This window comes from Conger conger, chromosome 11 (assembly GCF_963514075.1).
Source record: "Conger conger chromosome 11, fConCon1.1, whole genome shotgun sequence".
NCBI lineage: Eukaryota > Metazoa > Chordata > Actinopteri > Anguilliformes > Congridae > Conger > Conger conger.
This window is the reverse complement of record NC_083770.1, coordinates 13,771,146-13,794,719: the sequence shown is the minus strand read 5'-3', so window position 1 is coordinate 13,794,719 and position 23,574 is coordinate 13,771,146. Positions and strand designations below refer to the sequence as shown.

The window sequence follows — 23,574 nt, the reverse complement described above, 5'->3', positions numbered from 1 at the left end:
TCCCCATCTCCCACAGTGGTTGATAGTTAAGGCGGGCCTCCTTAAAATAACAGCATAACCTGTCTAATATTTCGCTAGTTATTAGGTAATTGTTTTCTCATGCTATTGCAAAACCATGACTTTTGCACATTTGTTTCTCAGTACATTTATCAGTAGACTAGTGTCTTTTCAGAGTATGTAAATTCAATGAACAAGCAGACCAGCTACCTCCCATTCTGTTCATGCACTGCCTCTATCTGAAAGAATCTTCTGCTCAGCCAAGACTTACATTGTGCCGTGATGGTTTAGGGACAGCTTTAATCTCAGTTATTACAGACACACACAGATTTTAACCTGAAAATAATTATTACTCACTGCGTTTAGTTTACCCTCGTTCACTTACACGCAAAAGAAATTCCATTTAATTCAGATTGCTTCAGTATAATTACGTTTTTTGTTCACTTGCCATTTGTAGCTACTGTTGTCCCTTCTCTCTTTTTCTATACAGTTCAGTATACAACTGTACAATTATACAATTGCAACAGTTAAATGAAGACTTTTAATAATCTTTTGTTCCCCTCTTATACCCCTCCACCCCTTTCCCCAAACACATGCACTCAGATTTATGAAGTGGTTCGACCGCTCGTCAGTTTGCTTCACCCCGACAGAGATGGTATACAGAACTACGAGGCTCTTATGAGCCTCACTAACCTGGCTGGACTGAATGACAAACTGAGGTGAGTTATGATCAGTGTCTCCCTTCAGCTAAACACTTGACTGGTGTTAATAACTACTGTCAGATAAACAACACTGGGCTGGTGTTAATAACTACTGTCAGCTAAACAACACTGGGCTGGTGTTAATAACTGCTGTCAGCTAAACAACACTGGGCTGGTGTTAATAACTGTTAATCGCAAGCATCCTCATTTTTTAAACTGGGTTTTACAGCCCAAAACTGCAAGTAGGCTTGGGTTAGTTTCTTATGTTTCACAGATAATTGAATGAACACCGAGCTCTGGCACTGAATTACAGGGTGAAGATTTTGAAGGAGAAGGCTCTACCAGATATAGAGAACTACATGTTTGAGGAACACAACCAGATCCGACAGGCAGCCACGGAGTGCATGTGCAACCTGGTGGTGTGCAAAGAGGTGAACGGCAGCTGATTTAGCCTCTGGCTACAATGCCAACATAGGACAATTTGCATAGGAACACTTACTGTAGTGACACTGTAACTGTGAGGCTGTGGGCATGTTGCCTTCGTTTGGAGTTGTTCTGTCACATGTCCAGATATCCTGAAGCAGGAGGCCCACACAGCTTAAAAGGCACAGCACTTCAATAAGAATAGCACTTTCACGCAACAGGTAAATCACTTCAACATCACAAAACAAGTAAATCACTTCAACATCACGAAACAGGTAAATCACTTCAACATCACACAATAGGCACAGCACTTCAACATCACGCAATAGGCACACCACTTCAATATCACAGACAGACGGCTGTCTATCCAGGCAATAGGAGGAGTTATACAGCTGGATGCAGCTACATGCCTGTGAGCGTGTTTTTCTTGTTCTGGTTTCATGATACGGGCTGCTGCCAAATTAATGTAATGTGTGTTCTACGGACCCAATGCGGTTCTCATTGTGTGACCATGCACCGCCCCGACCAGGTTCAGGAGAGGTACATGGAGGACGGCAACGACAAGCTGAAACTGCTGGTTCTCCTGTGCAGCGAGGACGACGACAAGCTCCAGAGGGCTGCAGCTGGAGCCCTCGCCATGCTCACCGCCGCCCAGAAGAAGCTCTGCACCAAGATCACCCTGGTGGTATGTGCCCCCCCCTCCCTCCCCCATTACTTTCAGTTGGACTGGGTATCATTTATGACGCTGTTTGTGCAGACCAAGCTAATACTGCAGCTGGCAATGTAGCATAATGGTGAGGGAACCAGGCTTGGAAGTCCAAGGTTGTAGACTCAAATTGGAGGTGTGGTAACCCTATATAAACGTGAAAGTCGCACCGGATAAAAGCATCCTCTACACGTAAAATGTAATTGCAACAGAAACAGGACTGGTATATCGGGTTAGGCCAGACTGGTATATTCACGTTTTATTTTGGATAGAACACATTTTAGTTTTTGGGTCCCGCAGAAGTAAGACCCATATGCAAAAGGTCTGTAAAAATCATAGATGTTGATTAGTATGTTTCATTAAATGAAACATAGAGAGAACATAAGTACTGTGTATATTTTTTTTACATAATTCTGGCCACTTTTATATACACTCGGTGAGCACTTTATTAAGTATTTATTTGACTTATTTTTTTGAAGTATTGGTCTTCTGCTGCTGTATCCTATCCACTTAGAGGTTTGACACGTTGTGTGTTCAGAGATGCTCTTCTGCAAACCACTGGTTATTTGCGTTACTGTCACCTTGCTGTCAGCTTCGACCAGTCTGGCCATTCTCCTCTGACCTCTGTCATTAACAAGGCATTTCTGCTCACTGGAAGGTTTTTTAAATTATTCTCTGCAAATTCTAGAGTCTGGCAGATCATGGCCGATTACAGACAGCTGCGTGGAGAGCTATCTACGTTACATTACATTACATTACATGAATGGCTCTTATCGAGAAGTCACTTCCTGGCCCTGCGAGTGGGAGGAACTGCAAGGAAGTTTGGTTTGGCGAATCGCCGGGGAGCTTGGTTCCCTTTTTCCACACAAAAGAAATCTAGTGCTCATTTGCACTGATCCTGTTTGACCGATTTTCACAGTTTCATTATTATAACTTTGTGGCTGTTACAACCCTGGCTCAGGGAATATAACATAAGGGAAATGGACAGTTAAATTGTTTGAAAATGCATACATAACAGTGGCCTTGCACTCTTCTAAAAGATCTTTTAAAAACCATCTCTCTTCACTCTACTTTAATAAACGTGTGATAAGGATAGGAATCACTCACACCGACATTCATTGTTTTTTTTGGGTTTTCCCCTTTATTTTGTTTTGGTTTTGGCACTTGTTGCTTAACCTTCCTAATGTGTTAGAAAGTTGCTCACACCCTTTTTTGTTGCGGATCAAATTTGACCCATGATTTATCTCAGCCCAAAACACCAAAAAAAACAATGATTATCATCAAATATTGTTTTTTTTAATACTTATTTTTTATAACCTTATTATGCATTCATAACCATAGCTAACAATATTATTTAGTCATAATCAGTGCTTTAAATTGTATTTTTATGGTCCCAAGACCACTTGTTTTCAGTTAAAAAAAGGTTTAAATTCACTCATTATATTTCCTATAGTGAAGACAACGGGTAATAATTATTATAATAGACTAATATTAGAACAGACTTTCTATAATAAATTGCTTGTGGGTTTTTTAGAACTTCATATTTTCAACCATAGTGACATCTGTGGTGCTACAGGTCAAAATCGACCCGTATAGATCTATATTAGAAGAAAGGTCAAAAGTCCTTTATTTTTCATGAAACCAAACTTTATTTTGTTCAAAATAGCAAATTGAACATGATCATGAACAAGATTGTGTGTGTGTGTGTGTGTGTGTGTGTGTGTGTGTGTTCAAAATAACACATTCAAATTGAACATTGAACTGGGACAAGATGGTGTGTGTGTATGTGTGCGTGTGTGAGTGTGTATATGTGTGTGTTTGTGTGTGTGAGTGTGTGTATGTGTGTGAGTGCGTGTGTGTGTGTGTGTGTGTGTGTGTGTGTGTGTGTGTGTCTGAGTGTGAGTGTGAGTGTGTGTGAGTCTGAGTGTGTGTGGGTGTGTGTGTATGTGTGTATATATGTGTGAGTGAGTGTGTGTGAGTGTGAATATGTGTGTGTATGTGTGTGTGAGTGTGAGTGAGTGAGTGTGTGTGTGTGAGTGTGAGTCTGAGTGTGTGTGTGTATATGTGTGTGAGTCTGAGTGTGTGTGTGTATGTGTGTGTATATGTGTGTGTGTGTGTGTGTGTGTGTTCACATGCATGAGTCACAGTATGTGATTGTTTGAGTGTGCTCCTTGCAGATGTATTTCTCAAATCTGTGACAAGTGGTGCTGGTTTTTCTGTCCTTGTCATCAGGGCAGGACTGGCACCTCTTTCTCTTGTTCCCCTGGCATCCCCTGGTTGGTAACTTTTTTATTATTTCTTTATTTCTTTCTTTCTTTATTTTTTATTATTATTATTATTATTATTATTATTATTATTATTATTATTATTATTCTTTTTTAAATTTTTTTATCATCGTAGTACCGTAGGACAGATGTAACTTTTTTTTTTTGAGACCTTCGGAATTTATTAAAATGGTGACAAGTAGTTTTGTTGTGTTTATATGTCTGTTTTTGAGGTCATCATGTAGCCTTGAACTGAAAAGACAATCGTTTGACAAGCAGTCTGAGTGACTAAGCGTTTCCAGTCCGTTTCCCTGCTGCACACTCACATTGCAGCCAGGAAGTGGCCATATAAGGACTCAAGCACAATCTGGCCATCGAAGAACCAGGAAGTGACGGAGACATTTCTGAAAGCAGCCATTTTGAGAGCTTAGTCTCAACAGCCTGGACCATCCCTTCCCAGTTTTTCTTAACCCACTGCTCTGCTGCCAGATATACCCCTAGAAGCTTAAACCCTATTTGGTTCCACTGAAGACCTTGTGGTAATTGAGGAGGCATGTCCTGTCCCCACTGGCCACACTGTACTGCCTCACTCTTACCCCAGTTAACTCTGGCAGAGGAAGCTCTCTGATAAGTACTGATTAGGCGACCGTAAACAATGCATTCGTTTTTTTTTACACGTCCTCTTCTCCAGCCCAAAGAAACAAGAGCTGGGGGCATCCATTTCCCTCAGCATTCTAGCTCTTACTAGAGCCCCATTCGCTTTATGCTATAAAAACACCCATATCCCTGCACAGCTCAACCAGATTCTGCTGGAGTCCCGCCCTGTCTCTCCGCACTAGCTCACTTTCAATGTCCCTGATGCTGCTCCAAACCTGCTAGCACCCTCCTCCATTCTGCTGACGTATACTGCTGGCAGAAATGTCTTATATGGGCCTTACCGGTGTCATCATTGACTAATATAATCAAATTCCACCTTCCTCAGCCTCCTCCTGGCCCAAAATTCCCCACAGCTAGAACAAAAGGAGGCATCATCCAGAAGTTTTACATTAAACTTCCAGTATGTGCTGTAACCAAATGTGTCCAATCCAATGTGCTGGCTTGCACTATATTTTTTAGGACTCGCACAGGTCCAAGATGTGACTCAACCCCACTCCTATATCTTCTGAAGTCCAAAGTGCAGCTCTAGTCCCCCACTACAACCATAAATACCTCAGGACTTAAACTGGCGCCCTCCTGCCTCACCTATTCAAAGAGATTTACTCTCTACCTGTCTATTTTAGGGGCATACACATTAATAAACAGAGACCCTTTGCTATGTATGCTTGCTCTTACCAGTAAAAGCCTGCCCTTACACTGCCCTTACACAGCTCTTGTGTGAGAGTATAGTAACACCTAACCCAGGTGCAACAAAACAGCCACACCTGCACTCCCCATTCCTCACAGATGTAGCCCACTTACTCAGTGTATACCTCCTCTTAGGTGTTCACAAAACATCGTCAGTCCCGCTTGCCTGACCTGCTGACCTCAAAAACTTTTCAGAATCTGGGTAATAAGCCGACAGCGACAGGATCTAATGTTAAGTGTCTGATCTGGATTTTTTTATGTAGCTTTAGATAGGGGGTGAGTTATCAGTGAGAGAGTGGTTGCTGTTATCAGGGAGAAACCACATCTTCCCCCTGTTTTTATGCTCCCTGAATGACATGAAAGAGTGTGTGAGAGGGTGTGAATGTGTCACCACTGTGGTAGACAAAACCTCTTGAAAACAGTATCTCAACAGAGATTGTTGAGATATACACAAAAGATATACCACCAAGCAATTCATTCTGTGTTCAGGTAAACTATCCAATTGACATTGGGGGCAGGAGATTATATTATATAAAAAACAAAATAGAACTAAATTTAGAAGATCCATACGCAGAATTTGTACAACCAGTATTCATTACCTGAAATTACATTACATTACATTACGTTAATGGCATTTGGTAGACGCTCTTATCAAGAGCGACGTACAACAAAGTGCATACCCATAACCAGGGAATTGACATTTTAAGGTTCGAAGAAAAAGAGCAACAATTAAAATCACAGATTATTAAAATAAATGCAGGTGAGAAGGGATTGGTTCTGAGAATTCACAACTATCTTAAGGGGCCTTCAGGAATAAAGGGGAACTACCAAGACACATACTGGGACCTGATTTTCAAGGGAGCCACAGCAGCATCAGTACTGGCGTTACTGGATGTATCGGCTCTGACTTGCTACCTTTAATAAAACAACACAAAAAGGATGCTGAGTACAGGGAAAGGAAGGCTGTAATGAAAGCCGGAACACAGCAGTCTATTTGTAGAGTCACCTAGTGCTACTGGGACTCCCCTCCCTTGGTACGGCTCCATTGTGGTTGTTCCTGGAATCCAGTGGTGTCAGACATATCTCCTTAAGTTCACTATGTGGTGAGCATGTGGTCACTTTGATAAGGAGGGGATGTAGTTGGCCCCCACCGCTGTGCTGGGCCTCTACATCCCAAGACAAAAAAAAAAAGAAAAAGAAAACCCATCCCCTTAAACAATCTGCTGTCTCCAGCTGTGCAATAGTCTCAGGGCAGCTGAGCTGCGCCCCGAACCACTATGCTGTACACGTGGGGAGAGCCGCGTGGGAGAATCGCAGTTCCCTCCGCCCTAGTCAGGGTGAGTAAAGTCTCGCTGCGTCGTTCCTTAGCTCTCTCTCTCTCTCCACACCAGGGAGACTCGTGTATGTAAACTGTCTATATCACTCCACCTCTCATCAAAAGGAAATGTTTTTATGACAGACCTCTCTCTCTCTCTCTCTCTCTCTCTCTCTCTCTCTCTAACTCTCTCTCTCGCTTCTTTTCAGCACGGCTTCATTAGACAAACACGACAGCTGCGTCACGCCCCCCAAACCCGGCACGTCACACGGCCAGGTTCCTGACATTACATTTGAATATATATATTGAAAATAAGTCCTCTATTTATACGTAGGAATCGCAAAATAAATTTTCTTCGTCAACATTTTTTTAGTATAAAATCTCAAGAACAGTTTTTGCCGAAGAAAAATGCTGTGCTGTTTCATGCAAGCCTAACAAATTATACGCCGTTGTTACCGGACACCTGGAACGTCAGAGACCTGGCCCTCCCTCCACCCAGTTCCACCCAGTTCCACCCAGTTCCAATCACATTTCTTTTGCTGAACCAAAAGCCCAGCGTCATTACCACGTGGGAGTGACTGCAAGCAGGCACCTCGCAACAAACTTTTGACGGTTCTGATGGATAACAAAGGCGGTTTGTGTCCGAGTAGCCAGTTACGCGAGAAGCGTTCTGCCAAAGCCAAAGTTTGCGGCTCTCGTGGCGCGCCGGGAATTCCAACAGCCGCGACAGTGGATTCCGATTTATCTAATCTTTTATTGCAGAACAAGAAGTACAAGGAGAGAAGAGTGAGGCTGTAGGATACCCTGTGCCGGAAATTGGGTAAGGTAACCGCTTAATTATTATATTTTATTAAACGGGCTTATATATATGTATATGGCAATATATTGTGAATGTGCTCCTCAGCATTGTATTTCGAAAAATATATTGCAATGGCTGAAAGCAGCAGTCATTTTATATATTTCCACAAGTGTTTTCTTGGTAATACTTGCTATTGGAATATGCTGCTGTGTGCTGCAGTTCGTTAATCATTTAAAGCAGGGGTCGGCAACCCTGGTCCTGGAGAGCCGCAGGGTGTGCTGGCTTTCGTTGTTACTTGGCATTAATTGATCAATGAAAGCCGTTGATTGCACAGTTAACTCACCTCACCTGGTTTCTTGGGTCTGAATCGGTTGCTTATTTTAAGGTGGAGACGAAAGCCAGCACACCCTGCGGCTCTCCAGGACCAGGGTTGCCGACCTCTGATTTAAAGGTACAATTCGGACATCTAACGGTCAAGAAAGGAATTGCAGCAACAAACACCCTCAAACCACAACATGCACCGTTTGACAGTGACAAACGGGACAGAGCCTGCCGTCTTTTCGTAGTGTTCTAGTAAGAAAATATTCGCCGAACGGGTGACTTAATGAAACGTTGCCGCACAACACTACATGTTTTGTCTTTTTGGAAGTTTTTACTTTAGCTAACCAGGCACATCTTGGGGCACAATAATCCCTGTCGACCCTTCTGGCTCCTGGGAGCCAGTTCTCTCTTGTGTCTCCATGTGGACACATTTCTGATGTACTGGACCAGAATGTGCACCAACCCTGCAGGCTTTAGCAGGACGTGAAACAGTGAGCAGTTTCACAAGCTTGCAACTGCACTGGATAGGAACAGGCAGTACAATGAGCATATAAATAGTTTGTGTTTGTTTACATTGTCCTTATTTAAAAAGCAGTTGTTTGTTTAAATGTGAATAGTAAAGGTTATTCGAGATAATGTATGATGCCGACAAACTATTCTGCCCTACAAAGCCAAAGAGCAGTATCTGCAAAAATGCCAAAATGAGAAAAACAACTTTTTGTGTTTTTCTTTCGCCAAGTTTAAGCATACAATTATATTTAACTACCAATTGTCTGATTGATTAGATGAGAGTGACGTGAACTTCAAGCATATTGTAGATTGACATTCAGGCTAAATTTGACAGATTTACAGGCTATAATGCACTTTGCCTTTGTTTTACTGCAGTATTATTATTTGGTCCTACAAAGCCAAGGTGCAGTATCTGCAAAAATGCTTTTTGTGTTTGTCTTTCGTCAAGTTTAAACATCAAATTATACTTAATTAACAAGTGTCTGATTGATTAGATGAGAGTATAGTGAATTTCAAGCATATTGTAGATTGACATTCTATTATACTATGTTGTATATCTTGTATTTATTACCATTGCTGCTGCGATTCGAGGAACCAAGACATAAGAAATTTACTCATTATACCTGTAAAGTGATAACATTTGTGTGTCCCACGGTTTAATGCAAGATCTACTAACTTTTGGCCACAGGAAAGTGCCATCTTTGAGAAATTTTCATTCAGTTTTTATTCTTCTTTCAGAGCTTTTCAACAATGTCAATGACCTTGACATATCACCGAGAAAGAAGCAGTAACTAGCAGCCTTGTTTTCAAAGTTGGTCCTAAAACAAAGGGAAACTGCAGTATCTCACATTAATCATGGTGAAACCAAGGCAAACTTAGCGCAGTTACTGCACTCTGCCTTGGTTTCACAGTGCATTTTTGCAGATATTGCAAAGTAAAAAACCTGAGTATCTCCGGGAAATTCAGCAGTACAACTACGAAACTCTAGTAGATTGAAGAGCAGATACTGCACTTTCGATTGGTGCAAAAATTTTGTATTGGCAACAGGTACTTTAGAGGTGACAAAAAGGACAACTGCTTTCTAACCGAACCACTCACAATCTTGCTTCTATTTTGCATGATACTCGGAAGGTAATCACTGTTTTGCTCCAGTATTTGCTTGGAAATGTAAATTAAAAAAAGAAATCAAAGTTTAGTGGAGATGGCAGCTTCGATAGGTGACCTGCGTCACTTGAACCAGGTCGAGTGCGGTCAGCAGGTCGTGAGGAGACACAGCAGTCGGGGCGGGGTCCCTATCGACCCTGCCACGACGGTGAGACCATCTGGGGTGTCCTGTAACTGTCCTGTGTGCTCCAAGTACATAATCACTGACCATAGCAAGCACAGACTTTTCTCAAGACCAGTGCTCTGCTGTTAGTGAGTGCTTTACACCACTTTAATTGAGTCACAACAAATAGTAGAGCAAATATTAACCATACCTAACCCTTTCTACTGCATTAACCTTAGTTCTACCACTATCTCCTCTATTCTAGGTGCTCCTGATGTCACCGTTAACAATTCTGTTCCAGCACGTGATAGCTTGGTGTTATAGTAATTATTACTTTGAATGACCTGCTATGCTCTTATGGCAGTAAACAGTGGTGGTTAGGATGCAAACCCACCACCAGTACAAAATGGGGGAATAATAGGTTTGAGCCTTTCAGTTTAGATTTATAATATATCATTGACTGTTTTGCTCTGATTCCATTTTTGCTTTACATTCACCTTTGAACACAGACACACACACACTCTACACTAGCCCTCCCACCCGTAGGGACAGTTGATCACATAAAGGGTTCAATTTGTTTGAATATTGCTAGAATTGTAAATTCCCAAAACCACATCTCAGCGAGGTGCTTCCACCATTAGCAGGGAGTCTGGGTACGATGTAATTCTTTCCTGGGAATGGTCATTCATTAAATTTGTCACTCCCCTAACTGGGCTACTTAAACCCTCACTTTCAGACGGAAGGCTTGTCGGACACGTCCCTTGTGAATTTCCCTTCGCGCTTTGCAATAAAGCTTTTCAGTTGAGAAGTGGTCCTCAATGTGTTACTTTGCCAGTTCAAATTTGATTCCACAACGGGAGACGAATATTCCCAACAGTAAGGTTTTTATAGGGGCTCAAAACGATAGTATGGCAGTCATTCTGATTGGTTGAAAAGGTATAAAGTCGAGAGTGCCATATGGCACTTGGGACTGAAAGGGTTAAGGGGCGGCAGAAATATGAATGAAACGCCGAAAATTTTCCCACCGACCAATAGTGTCACTGGATTACTCATCTTGAACCTGATTAAACTTTATATTCTCCTCTGAGGCTCCTACAGTCATTGACAACTTTATTATGTAGACCTGTATACCAGCTTGTTAATGCAAGTATTTAATTAGCCTATCATGTGGCAGCAACTGAATCCATAAAAGCATGCTGAAGTGGTCAAGAGGTTCAGCTGTTTTTCAGACCAAATGACAGAATGGGGGGGGGGGGGGGGGGGGGAGTGATCGAAGTGACTTCTCCTGAGAGATTGCAGAGAATGTAGCAGTTCTGCAGGCAGAAATGTGTTGTTAATGAGAGGGGTCAGAGGAGAAGGGCCACACGAGTCAAAGCTGACAGGAAGGTGACAGTAACACAAATAACCACACATTACAGCAGTGGTTTACAGAAGAGCATCTCTGAACACACAACGCATCATAACTAAGTGGATAGGCTACTGCAGCATTGTGTAAATAAATAGTTTTGTGTGGTGTCTGAAATTTTATTTTTATCTGTCTCCTAAAACTCAGCGGTGAGGGACCCAGGCCCTGGTCCGGCCCGTCACACAGCTGTCCTGAACCAGAGGCTGAAGCTGAGGAGGAGGAGGGTGAAGCTGAGGAGGGTGAAGCTGAGGAGACGGAGGGTGAAGCTGAGGAGGGTGAAGCTGAGGAGACGGAGGCTGAAGCTGAGGAGACGGAGGCTGAAGACGTGCAATCGGGGGTCCAGGAAGCTCTGGAAAACTCCCAGTCAGAGCCTGGGTCACAGCCTTCGCCTCTAGAGGGTATGGAGGTCCTGCAAACGGAAGTTATGCTCCCTGCCACCCCCACAGACGGGACTGCGGGGCAGTCCTCCAGGAAGAGGCGGAATGAAAAACCTGGAGATCCTGCAAACACCCAACGCACTCCGCCCCCGTTTCACCTGCAGGGCTTCAGCTTCAAAATAGCAACAAGATATTGTGAGGTTTTTTTTCTTTTTTTGCACGTTTTATTTATTTTGGTAGTTTTTTTCAATCTGTAAGCAAGTGCACAGGACATTTCAAGTGTATTTTGTCTGAATGTTGTTTGCTGTTTGTGGGTAGGCATGCATATCAATAATGATTCTCAATGACTGACATTCCAATACAACTTTTATTTTTGTACAGACATCACCATCCTGATCCTGTTCCAATCCAATCCGATCCATGCAAGTATGTGTACATTGACATTCAATTTTAGTCATTTGGCAGATGCTTTTAATCCAAAGCGATTTACAAGTGCATGTGTAATCCTTCTCCCTCCAAGAAGAGTTCTTAACTGCACAAGGACACAAGCAGCCAGTTTCACAGACAGATTGAGCCTAGTCCTAGACTCATTTCTATTTTGAATGGAGATCCTCTGTACAAAGCTCAATTTAGCCCAGGACTAAACTTCATCTCTGTCAGTAAACCTGGCCTGCAGTACGTACTTACGTAGCCCTAGCTCCCTCTGGTGGGAAAAGGTGTGTGTGTGTTGTAAGCCAAGACTATGAGGTGATCGCTAATATGACTTTATGGGCTACTTATGTTATATTCACAAGTGATGTTACCTCCGTTAATGGAGACAAATAAGTACTATGGAAATGAATTGAATTCATTAATACCTTTTTAATGAATTAAATTAAAGGTATTAACATGGCCTGCCCTGTGTGGTGGTTTGGCATGCTTTTTTATTAGCCGGATTGTGCGTCTCCAGTCAATTATTTCCATGCATGTTACTATGGTGATGATGCCGCACTGTCATTGGTTAGGGTAAAGCCATGGAAGTGCCGTTTTAAAAGCATAAACGCTGATCTCATGCATAAATCGATTGCATAAAAATTTAAAAAAAGGAATTTGGTCATTCTGCTCCCATTAAACTGTCATGATTACTCTGGAATTCTGTAACTTGCATTGATTGCTTTTGTCTTATTCTCATCAAAATATTGGACTTCTCATGAACATTTACTGCTCACAGAATGTATGGGTTTGAGTGTGAGGTGTGAGATGTTAGTTCAGAACACTCATTCCATTTAGTCTAATCTCCATTTTGTCTAATTTAACTAATTTAATTGTTTTTAACAGGGACGACCTCCACCAGTGCCCACCCTCACACACGTGGTTACATTGGCTCCGGAGGTAAGAGCAGTCGTCTGGCAGTCGGATGGTTGTCGGTTCGATCCAACCATTTACCATTTACCCCTAAATGGTTTGGTCTTGGATGTCCTGTCATGACTGATGGGAACCCTGCTCTTTTCACTCGTGTCAACACGTGAACCCCTTCTCTGTTTCCGTGTCTCAGGGAAGTGTGTACTCTGCCGGGACCCACAATGTGCAGCACACCGCCTCAAAATATGCATAGGTGATAACTGCACATGGCTGAACAGAACGTTGGGAATCAAACACTGCAGCAAGGACAACCTGAAGCTAGATGAGCCATGTCAGCTGACGGACAGAAGCCTTGTGGTACAGTCTGACAAGCCCATTACCTTTGAAGGGAATGATAGCCTTTCAGGTGACATGAAGGCTATCCCCTCCGAGATTGTATGTGAGTATCCCTGCACTTGATCCAGTTTGTGTGTTCTGCTGTTGTGGAGTAGAGTTGAGATGGTGGGACAGTAGGATATGGGAAGCTGGCAGATGATTCTGTTGTAAAAATCGAGAATGCAGAACTATTCATACATTGTTCATCATTCAAAATGCCCCAGGCAGCTGAAATTGCATTTCTGTTATTTATTCATTTTTTCCCTCAGTTTATTTCATTTTTTTGCAATCATTGCAACGACTTTCATGAAGGGAGATTTAATTTAATGTGGTTTCCCCATCTGTCGGACTGTGTGTAGGGTTGTGGGCGTGTGTGCGGTCATATGTCAGTTGTGTGATCATGACCGGGGCGACATTGGCTCAGCAGGTAAGAGCAGTGGTCTGGCAGTCAGAGGGTTTGATCCCACCTGGGTGTGTTGAATTGTCTGAGCGAAACGCCTAACCCTCAAATGCTCCCGATAAGCTGGCTTGTGTGTGTGTGTGTGTGTGTGTGTGTGTGTGTGTGTGTGTGTGATGTCTCTATATAAATGCATACACATAGAGATCAAATGCTAACCATTTACCATTTATGACCTCTTCTGCAGTCTGCACTGACCTGTCTCTCCCCGGTAAGCGCTCTCTGTGAGCTGGAAGATCAGACCCGGCATGCTGATTATCACTCATACTGTGGCCTAATGATAGTGTAGCCTTGCAGGGTGATTGACATGCACTCACACATAGAGATCATTTTGGGGCACCATAGAGGCTGTCTGTAGATCTTTATCTATAACCCTCTCTGCTTTCTACGCGGTTGGGACAGCATGTACAGAGTTTTTATTTGTGTCATTTGTATTTGTTACACAGCCCCATTGGTGAACACAGCTGCCAACACTATGACCCCAGACACCAGGAACTCTGGTGAGTTCTGAGTGAAAGGAAAGGAAACTGAAGGAAGGAATCTGTCTGCTGAACATGCCTTTTTGCACTGAACCCTGAGTTATGATTCTTATGATTCCCTGTTGACAAAGGTGTCTCACTGATCGTTCTTGTGCTCATAGGTGTTGACATCCGTGTCGTTATCGGTGTCCTTATCGTTATCATTATCGTCGTCGCTGCCGGTATCATCGTATGGAAGTATGGAAAAAGGTACGTGGTTTCCAAAAATGATTGTTAAACTGAATTGCGGGGTGTAAGTGTGTACATTTGGTGTAACGGTGTGTACTATATGTAGTGTATGGATCAGGGGTGGGTGAAGAGGGCGGAATCCGACCCTGGGTTTCATGACAACACCAGCTCTTAATGGCTGAACTGGCCGCTTGTGTGTGTCCTGCTAAGCTGGTGCAGCTGTGCCGTAGTCTCTTCTACAAGTGAAACTGTCAGTTTAATGCAGGGAGCCCCTCCGTTTCACAACTTTGTGCAGACTTAATATTTTAATCCGTCATATGTTCATCTGAGATTTGAGATCAAGCATATGCACCTGCTACAGCCACAGTATGCAAGCGTTTCCTGAAGATTTTACCATGCTCATGTACGGGATAGAACAAGTGTGTCTTATGGAGTGGTCACAAAGCTAAATCTAAGGTACGTTGTGCACCCCCTGGTGCAACAGCTAAGTAAGGCAGGAAGAAAAAGCTTGCAGAGGCCACAGGAGCATAGCTACTCGGCTCTCACGCAGACCAACAGGGCCGGATTATTCCTTGTGTGAAGAGCTTTCTGTTTAAAGGTTGTACTGGATTCCATTCAATAGTCCAATGACGTCAAACTTTATCGGCGCTAGCATGAATTTCACAGATGTACCCTCTTGCTTTGCGTATTCCAACTGCCGTTAACTAACTAAACTGTACTGAACTCTACGTTAACCAATCGGAAGGGAGTGTGTGCATGTTGCCAAAGATGATTTGCTATTTATATGTCAGTTAACAGAAAATTTTGGCTCAAAAGGTGCAAAAGGACGGGTCTGCCTCCTGATGGGAACGCCGGGAACGAGTTCACAAGTTTGAGCCGACTTAATATTTTAATCCATCATGGATTTCACAGGTGTACCCTCTTACTTTGCTTATTCCAACTGCTGTTAACTCCATCTGGACTAACTGAACCGTACTGAACTCTACATTAACCAATCAGAGGGGAGTGTGTGCATGTTCCCAAAGATGATTTGCTATTTATTTGTGTTGCTGAAGACGGGACAGGATGAGTCCTCAGAACACTGCGCCTCCTGATGGGAACGCCAGGAATGAGAACGAGATGAGTCCTCTTCAAAGTGATGCGAATGGAAATGTCACTCAGGGGCCTGGAAACGATGGCACCAGGTTCAGGTCGTTTCTCTACCCTTTGTAAGGGTTATTTAACATGTGTGTTATTTAACGTATGCATTCTTCGTTCAGCCTCCACAGGCCGCTTGGCACCTCCCCCTCTCCGAACCTCCACCTCACGCTCACGACTACTGTCAGTTCTGGCTCCATGGTGGTGGAACGAACTCCCCGTTAAGGTCAGAACTGTAGAATCTCTCCCCACCTTCAAGAGCAAGCTGAAGACACACCTCTTCAAGCAGCACCTCTCCCCATCCCTCCCTACCTCCCTGTGAACCTTAATTGTTGTCTGTGACTTGCTTTGTGTATCGGTATTTTTAGTTGGCTAGGTAAGCAGTGTTTGGATAGGTAACTTTGGTCACTTTTGCTCTGTTTGTTTCTTTGTTCAAAAAAAAAATTGGCCCTCGTCCTTATCTTTGTTGTACAGGTAGCAGTTGAAATTGTACTTCCCTCTAGGGACTTTCAGCGCACTTATCCCTGGTTATGGGTATGCACTTTGTTGTATGTCGCTCTGGATAAGAGCGTCTGCCAAATGCCAATAATGCTATGTAATGTAATGCGTGTTAACAAAGACAATCACGATTACCACGTTATGTTATTTTAAATCAATTATTACCCAATTGAGTAGATTTGGAATTGAATGTGTAATGTTTCCACAACATTTAAAATATTGAACTAAAAGCTCTGAAAAAATGTGCACTTTATACATTTTTTTCAACACACTGCTATTTCAACACTGTATATTAGAATAATATGGGCAACACTGCACTCAATTTTCAAATTCAAAATGCATTTTTGGCATGACAAGTGTAAAAAGTGAGGATTCATTTGAATGTTTTGCTCAAACCAGCCAATTAATGACACCTGTTTTTCCAGATAATGAATGAATTCTCGAATTGAACTCCACAGTGCTATTATTTTGAACACGCCCCTTTCAATGAATGAGTCAATTACTCAGAACAAGCAGCGTGCATGTCATGAGAGTTGGGTCTGTTGTTTTTCTATTACACGACAACATCTACAAGTAAAGTAATTGCCATGCAGAAATCTCACACTACTAATACCAGTGGTTCATCAGGCTACTGATACTGTTTTCTTGAACACAACTGTACGTGATGTTCTCGGTTCTAATCAACATCGCTTATGGAACGGGATGGCCAGTTTGAGCCAGATGGGCAGGCCCGGAAGTTCCCACTCCAAGGCCTTGCAATGAGGAGGAAGAGAGCAGGTTTCACTGAATGAAGTTCTTGCCAAGTTTGCACAAGGTATAAAGTAACTGTGAAGATCACTGTAAATAATGATTTTTAGTATGGTGTACTCTTTCTGCAGTAATAAAGACCTTTATAATTGGATCTAATATCAAGTGTTTTCCTGACTGGGGTTGCCTCAAGACACGGGTGGATATTTCCATCGCAACCTGACAAGAGGATGAGAATTCAAGTGCCCTGCAACTCCCAGGCCCGTGTTAAACTGGAGGAACTCTGAAGGGTTTACATGATCTTCCACACTGGGTGCAGAACATATACATTGTGTGTGTGTGTGTGCGTGTGTGTGTGTGTGTGTGTGTCTCTGAGACTAACGGGACAGTATCTACAGTACTGTGCTCAGAGCCCCACTCACACGTGGATTTGTATATAATTAGATGTAATCATTTTTAATATGAATAATGCATGGATTATCACATTATCAGTGTGCCAACCAACCATTACATTACATTTTACATACAACCCCACTCACATAGGGACCCACCTCCTCTAAAAATATTATATTACTGAGCGAACATCACTTATCACAGACTTTCAAATCTTATCTCAAAATGTGGCTGATCCCTATCTCTACTAAATGTTAAGTAAGTAGGCAATGCTGATATTTCTATCCATGACAGTTTTATGACGTTTAGTGACTAAGGCAGTACATTTAAATGGATTGAATTCACTGCTAAATACAAATGCTTTAATTCCACGATTTAAAAATGCATGTCACATCTTTTTTAACATCGTTTTCGTCCATATGTTACGTGGGAGCTCCCCCTGGTGGAAAAGCTTTGAAGCGCCGTCAGTGGTTCAGTTAGTCATTGGGGCCGGCCCAAGGTATGCACAATGCTAGGAACCATTCATCCCGCTCTCTTACTGCAACCACATGTGCGCTGGCCGAATGACAGAACGGCTTATCGCTCTCTGTGAAAAATTGCTCTTGAAATATAAGTAAAAAACACGAACAAAGTAGCCACACAATAAACCCAGTTTACTGTTCTTTTCTGGGTGTGACGTGTTGTGCACCTTTTCACAAATCAGCAAGGCAAAGCAATAGCTTACGCACCTTTATCACGAAAAGCCATGAAGCAAAAGTATTATGCATGCGCACTTGAACCTGACCAACGACTGGACCAAAGTAGCTATTAGCCCCACAAGGTCTTTATCACGCTAATTGAAAATTAATTACTTGTTTCATAAACTACATTATGATAATGCGATTGTATAACACATTTTACGGTTTGATTCGGTCCCTCATTTTGGCTTCATTGACCCATGTCATAGCCTGTCTTCTGCTGCATCACTGTAACTCGCTGCATTCGTGTTACAAAAAGGGCATCCTATACAGAATCTTGTCAACATCACCTTCGACACACCCATTTGTTATATATTGCTATTAAATTGAGTAATCTAGACAATTGTGGCCCTTCCCATTCACACCTCTACTATGTTTCCCATATGGTCTAGCGGTTAGGATTCCTGGTTTTCACCCAGGCGGCCTGGGTTTGACTCCCGGTATGGGAAGCGCTTTTACTCTGTCTATGCCTGAACAAAGACTCAATTGTTGACTGCAAAGGCAGGCGCGTTATTATGTAGCGACTTGTTGAACTTGACAGAAGTAGCGAAGAGTGAATGTGCACATTAACTAAGCCAGGACTCAAAGTAGGCCAGGCCGTAGGCGCTTCGGCTTTGAAACTCACAGCTGACATTCGTTCACAATCGGAATGCGGGCAACTTACTACGGCATTTAGTAGAAATACCAAAGCACCGTAATAATAGATCAATAGGCCTAATTTAATGTGTATGCACATAACATTCACGGTGGGTTTACTGAATCGTGCCAGAAGAACCATCTCTGGAACAGATCTATATGGAACTACTCAGAAAAACTTGCATTACAATTTAACATCGAAGTCTACAATCACCCAACACCGCAGAATGTCAGTATTGTGTATGAAGGGATCAAATTTTGACAGGAACAGTTAGACCTAATCGTCACAATGACCATTCCATTGTCGACCTCTGTTTGTGTGTTAGCCACTGATTGCCCTTAAGTTAAATGAAACCTCCAATCTATCTAAAACTTGAATTCCAGATATCTATTTCAATTATAACAAGTTTTAACTCAAATTTGAGATATCTCCACTTTCGTTCTGACTAGTCGTAATTGCAATTAAATATAGGCCCATCGTTAATTCCTCATGATTAAAGATATATGTTGATATCTGAAACTAAGATATTATTAGTCGAAATACAGTTGTACATATCTTGAACTGGAGAAAAACTAAAGTGTAGATATCTCAAATTTGAGATACAACTAATTATAACTAATTCAAACAGAGATAGCATATCTGGAATTCACGTTTTAGGCAGTCAAAACTGAATTGTAGCTATAGCCTACCTTTAATTGGAGGTTCCCGTATATATATCTTTAATTGGACGTTAATTTAATTGACGTCAATCTTATACATGCTATTGTAATTAGAGACATCTTAAATGAGTATTTTGACGAGCCAAAAATGCACTTGCAGATAACTTGTATTTTCGTTTGAAGAAAGGGGCTGAGCGCTGCTGGGAGAGAACAGGGAAAGCAGTTGTGCAGCCTGATATAAACCTGTGTCCTCTTTTCCATGCCACGTCTGTCCAACAACGTGCCCCCCAAGCCCGTAAGCAAGGCGGTGAGCAGTGTCGCCCGCGAGGCTTTCACATTACATTACATTACATTACGTGGCATTTAGCAGACGCTCTTATCCAGAGCGACGTACAACAAACGTGAGTTCTCTCCATTTCAACATTTATTACAGATAGCTGGAATTAATCAATCTGTGACTCGTCAAAATGCTAACATAAGATATCTCTGATTGCGTTTTCACATTGACGCACTTTACCATTACGTTGCATGCAACCTCAAATTAAAAAAATCTATCATTCATTTTTGACTATTCCAGATATTTATTTTAATTATAACTTGTCTTCTTAACTCAAACTTGAGGTATCTCCACTTTCGTTCTGACTAGTCATTTCAATTAAATACAGTCCCCTCCAAAAGTATTGGAACAGCAAGGCCAATTCCTTTGTTTTTGCAATACATTGAATACTATTGGCGTTGAGATGAAAAGATGAATACACGACAGGAGTTCAGAATGTGAGCTTTTATTTCCTGGTATGTACACCTAGATGTATTAAACTACTTAGAACATAGCACCTTTGGTATCAGACCACCCCATTTTTAGGAGAGAAAAAGTATTAGAACAGAGAGTATTTAAGTAAATGAAAGTAAACAACACTAAATATTTGGTAGCATATTACATTATTGGCATTTGGCAGATGCTCTTATCCAGAGCAACATACAGTTGATCAGACTAAGCAGGAGACAATCCTCCCCTGGAGCAATGCAGGGTTAAGGGCCTTGCTCAAGGGCCCAACGGCTGTGCGGATCTTATTGTGTTTACACCTGGATTAGAACTACTGACTTTTGTCATTTAGCTTAACCACTACGCTACAGGCCGCCCTTATCCCTTGCTTGCAATAACTGCATCAAGCCTGCGACCCATTGACCCATCACCAAACTATTGCATTCTTCTTTTGTGATGCTTTTCCAGGCTTTTACTGAAACCACTTTCAGTAGTTGTTTGTTTGTTGTTTGTTTTCACCTCTTCAGGAGGTGAAATGCATGCTCAATTGGGTTAAGGTCTGGTGATTGACTTGGCCGGTCTAAAACCTTCCACTTTTTCTCCCGAATGAAGTCCTTTGTTGTGTTGGCAGTGAGTTGTGTTGGAAGTGTGTATTGGGTCATTATCTTGCTGCATGATGAAGTTCCTCCCTATTTGAGTGGGAGGAATAGGCTTGATGCAGTTATTGCAAACAAGCGATATGCTACCAAATATTACGTGTTACTTACTTTCATTAACTTAAATATTTTCTGTTCCAGGTGTCTGTTTTAGGTGAGTTCTTTCGCTCACCTAAAAACTGGGTGGTCTGATACCAAAGGTATTATGTTCGAAGTAGTTTAACATATCTAGGTATAAAGAAAATACAAAAAAAAAAAGAAATTTTGAACTTTTTGTTTAGCTTTTTATCTCAACCCCAAATATATGCAGTGTATTGCAAAAAGGCCATGTCTGTCCAAACTGCAGAGGGTCATCTATGCTCCCATCAACATTGCCCCATTTGACTTGGGCTCCGCCCTCAGGGGACCCAGGGGGGAGGGGCTACGACTACCTGCCCTGGGGTGTTCAGACCTCCTACTCCCTCGACTACCTGCCCTGGGGTGTTCAGACCTCCTTCTCCCACGACTACCTGCCCTGGGGTGTTCAGAAGCGCCCCCCCATCCGTCAGCGGGAGGAGTTAGTCAGGCCCACCGGACCCTTCCACCACATGACCACCTACCAGGCAGATTTCACGCCCAAGATGGCCACGCCCACCTGCACCAGGCCATTGGAGAGGAGACAGGAGCAGCAACATGCCTGGGCCCTGACAGAACATCTGTTTAAACAGAAACAGTGGCACGCTGATCATCCTGTTCCAACCCGTGGGCAGACTGACGGAGTAGTACGGGTTTCTCCGATGGCGTCTGAGAAGGCGTTCTGCAGGCTTTAAAAGTTACTCAGACCCTTAATTGGGATTAAAACTCTAACTCAGATTGACCTAATCCAATATTTTTTATGCAATACTTCCTTGGTTTCTGTTACGCCTTTTGTCCATGTCATTGTTGTAGGATGTAGGAGTAAAAGTCACCGATTTTTACACTTGACCATTTTATTTTTTCATACTTTCAGCGGCTTGACCCTAATCTCAACATTTCTCTTCTCTCTGATTATTCTGTCTGTCTGCCTCTCATTTCCACACATTGGCCAGTGTTTGAATAATAGCATAACCATGACATCTGCCCCTAGTAAGACAGGTTCACACTATCCTCACTTGAAATCCATTTTTTTAATGACGTATTCATATTGTGTGTTTTTATCCAGTATATTTCCTTATACATCATCCTATACATATTTACTTCTAATTATTTATAATGGTATTAAGGTTGCATGATGGCAGTCAGTTCTGAGAATGGGGGGGGGGGGGGGGGGCTCTAGAATAAAAGTTACATGATAGTTACATTTTACCAATAAAATTATCCAATAAAAATATTGACTCTGGGTCATTTCTTGCTCATTTCTCAGCTGTCAGCAAAATGGCCGACTACACACCTCTGTTTGGCCGGATACTTTGAGACATATATTTATTTTAATTGTATTTTTTTCAACAAAATATTTTGTCTCCCCACTGCCAACACCCCTAGCTGGCTACTTTACTCACCAGGTACCACCAGATTTGGGGAACATGACTATGGTATGGCAAGAGAGAGAGGGGGATGCAGAGAGATGGAGAGAGAGAGGGAAAAGGCTTAAGAAGCTATGGCAACTTTGAAGAGAACATTTGGCTTAGTAACAATCCAACAGTCACATATTGATTTGATCAATCTTCAGTCCCCTATCAGTCCTTAGCACTTTACAAAATCTATTGGGGTCTTTTAAAACGCAGGGAAACTTGTATACCCCCACACAGCCAGGTGGCGCCATTTCGCCATTTATTCACCTCACATTTTCAAACTGATATGAAATCTCATTTTGGTAGCAGCTGATGTCAGTTCATGTCAAATGACTTAACACTGTCATCACTTTTTTAGGTAAATGTTATGACCGATGTTATGTCACCTGCCAAATTTAGGCCCTGTTGCGAGCTGAAGGCTGTTATAAACGGTCAGGTACTTTATGACACTACCATGAGCATAAGGAAATGCCATACATAAACTATCTTGACAGTTATGACAAACAATGTAACAATGTCATAATCCATGAAACTGTGGAAGCCATAACATGCAGGACGACACCATACGTCTCTGATCCTTATAATACAGGTAGGAACATTGTGTCTATAGCTATTTTTATTGTGTGAAACACGATTAGCCAAAAGGTGGCCCAATTCACCCTAATTGTTGCAAACCAAGAAGCCTAAGAGTTTTGCTGTATTAACTAACCGTGGCGATTAAGGACTTCCAGGCGAAATCTGTAGGCTGTGTATATAAAAAATTTTTATTTCATGTAGACCGTTTATTATGTGTATTTTTAGGGGACTTATTACATTTTAATGGGTAACGGCATTCAATTCTCTAGAATAAAGTTAAATAGAAAGTAAAAATTGGTCCCCGGGCTTATTTAGTTTTATTCTATACGGTTCCACGTTCATGGGGTTCGTGTAAATGTAGGCTACGGTATGACTTTGGCAATTTATGGAGCACAAGAGCAGCAGTTGATGAAGATGAGTAGCAGTTTATGAACTCATATCGAGGTAAGGATGCTGTTTCCACTAAAGTGTTGTATTGCTTTAAACGCAACCACACGGCCCCCTGCTCCCCTAGCAGTTACCACGGGTACCAAATAAACACTGCAGAAGGAAGAGTCACAGAAAGCGGTGCGCGAAGCAGTTAACGAACGTCGCTGTTCTGAGAAAACGTTCGTGTTAGATTATTAATATTGTCTGAGAGTATTCTTCTGTCTTCTGTTTAAGTCTTTTGGCACAAGTCCGAGTCAAGTCTCAAGTCGAGTCGAGTCTTATAGCAGTTAGTCCAACTCAAGTCACAAGTCCTCATTTTTGTAACTGGAGTCCGACTCGAGTTGAAGTCTCAAGTCCCCAGCTCTGCTCGGCACTGGAGCGACAAAGGCCGGAAGAATGACCCACCAGCTGGGTAGGGGAACGAGCGAACCAAAACAACCGAGAATTATGACCCAGCATGTCAACCCAGCAATGTGTTTACAGAAACGACCTAGCATTTTTTAG

At 42.3% G+C, this 23,574-nt stretch overlaps 1 protein-coding gene and 1 non-coding gene across 4 annotated transcripts; both read left to right on the top strand.

Annotated features, from left to right (window-relative positions):
* The first annotated feature begins 1,545 nt into the window (after positions 1–1,545).
* LOC133139928 (uncharacterized) lies at positions 1,546–16,850 on the top strand. 3 transcript variants are annotated; one of them, XM_061259419.1, is made up of 9 exons: positions 1,546–1,806; positions 7,513–7,570; positions 11,200–11,624; positions 11,811–11,855; positions 12,747–12,800; positions 12,964–13,209; positions 14,049–14,102; positions 14,243–14,330; positions 15,365–16,850. In XM_061259419.1, the coding sequence occupies exons 1-9, from the start codon at positions 1,611–1,613 to the stop codon at positions 15,519–15,521; spliced, it is 1,323 nt and encodes a 440-aa protein (XP_061115403.1). In that variant the 5' UTR covers positions 1,546–1,610; the 3' UTR covers positions 15,522–16,850. The 3 variants fall into 3 exon arrangements, 2 of the variants coding, with proteins under 2 accessions (XP_061115403.1, XP_061115402.1); XM_061259418.1 differs by having other exon boundaries at positions 15,126–15,507; XR_009709974.1 differs by lacking the exon at positions 15,365–16,850 and having other exon boundaries at positions 13,505–14,102.
* Positions 16,851–18,198: 1,348 nt separating this feature from the next.
* On the top strand, positions 18,199–18,270 carry trnae-uuc (transfer RNA glutamic acid (anticodon UUC)). The gene has a single exon. It is a non-coding gene; the product is annotated as a tRNA-Glu (tRNA).
* Positions 18,271–23,574: the final 5,304 nt, after the last annotated feature.

Coding starts and splice junctions, on each gene's coding strand:
- LOC133139928 (XM_061259418.1), top strand. CDS start 1,611: ATGCGGTTCTCATTGTGTGACCATGCACCGCCCCGACCAGGTTCAGGA. Junction 1,807..7,512: donor GCACCAAGATCACCCTGGTG/GTATGTGCCCCC, acceptor CTTTTATTGCAG/AACAAGAAGTACAAGGAGAG. Junction 7,571..11,199: donor TACCCTGTGCCGGAAATTGG/GTAAGGTAACCG, acceptor CCTAAAACTCAG/CGGTGAGGGACCCAGGCCCT.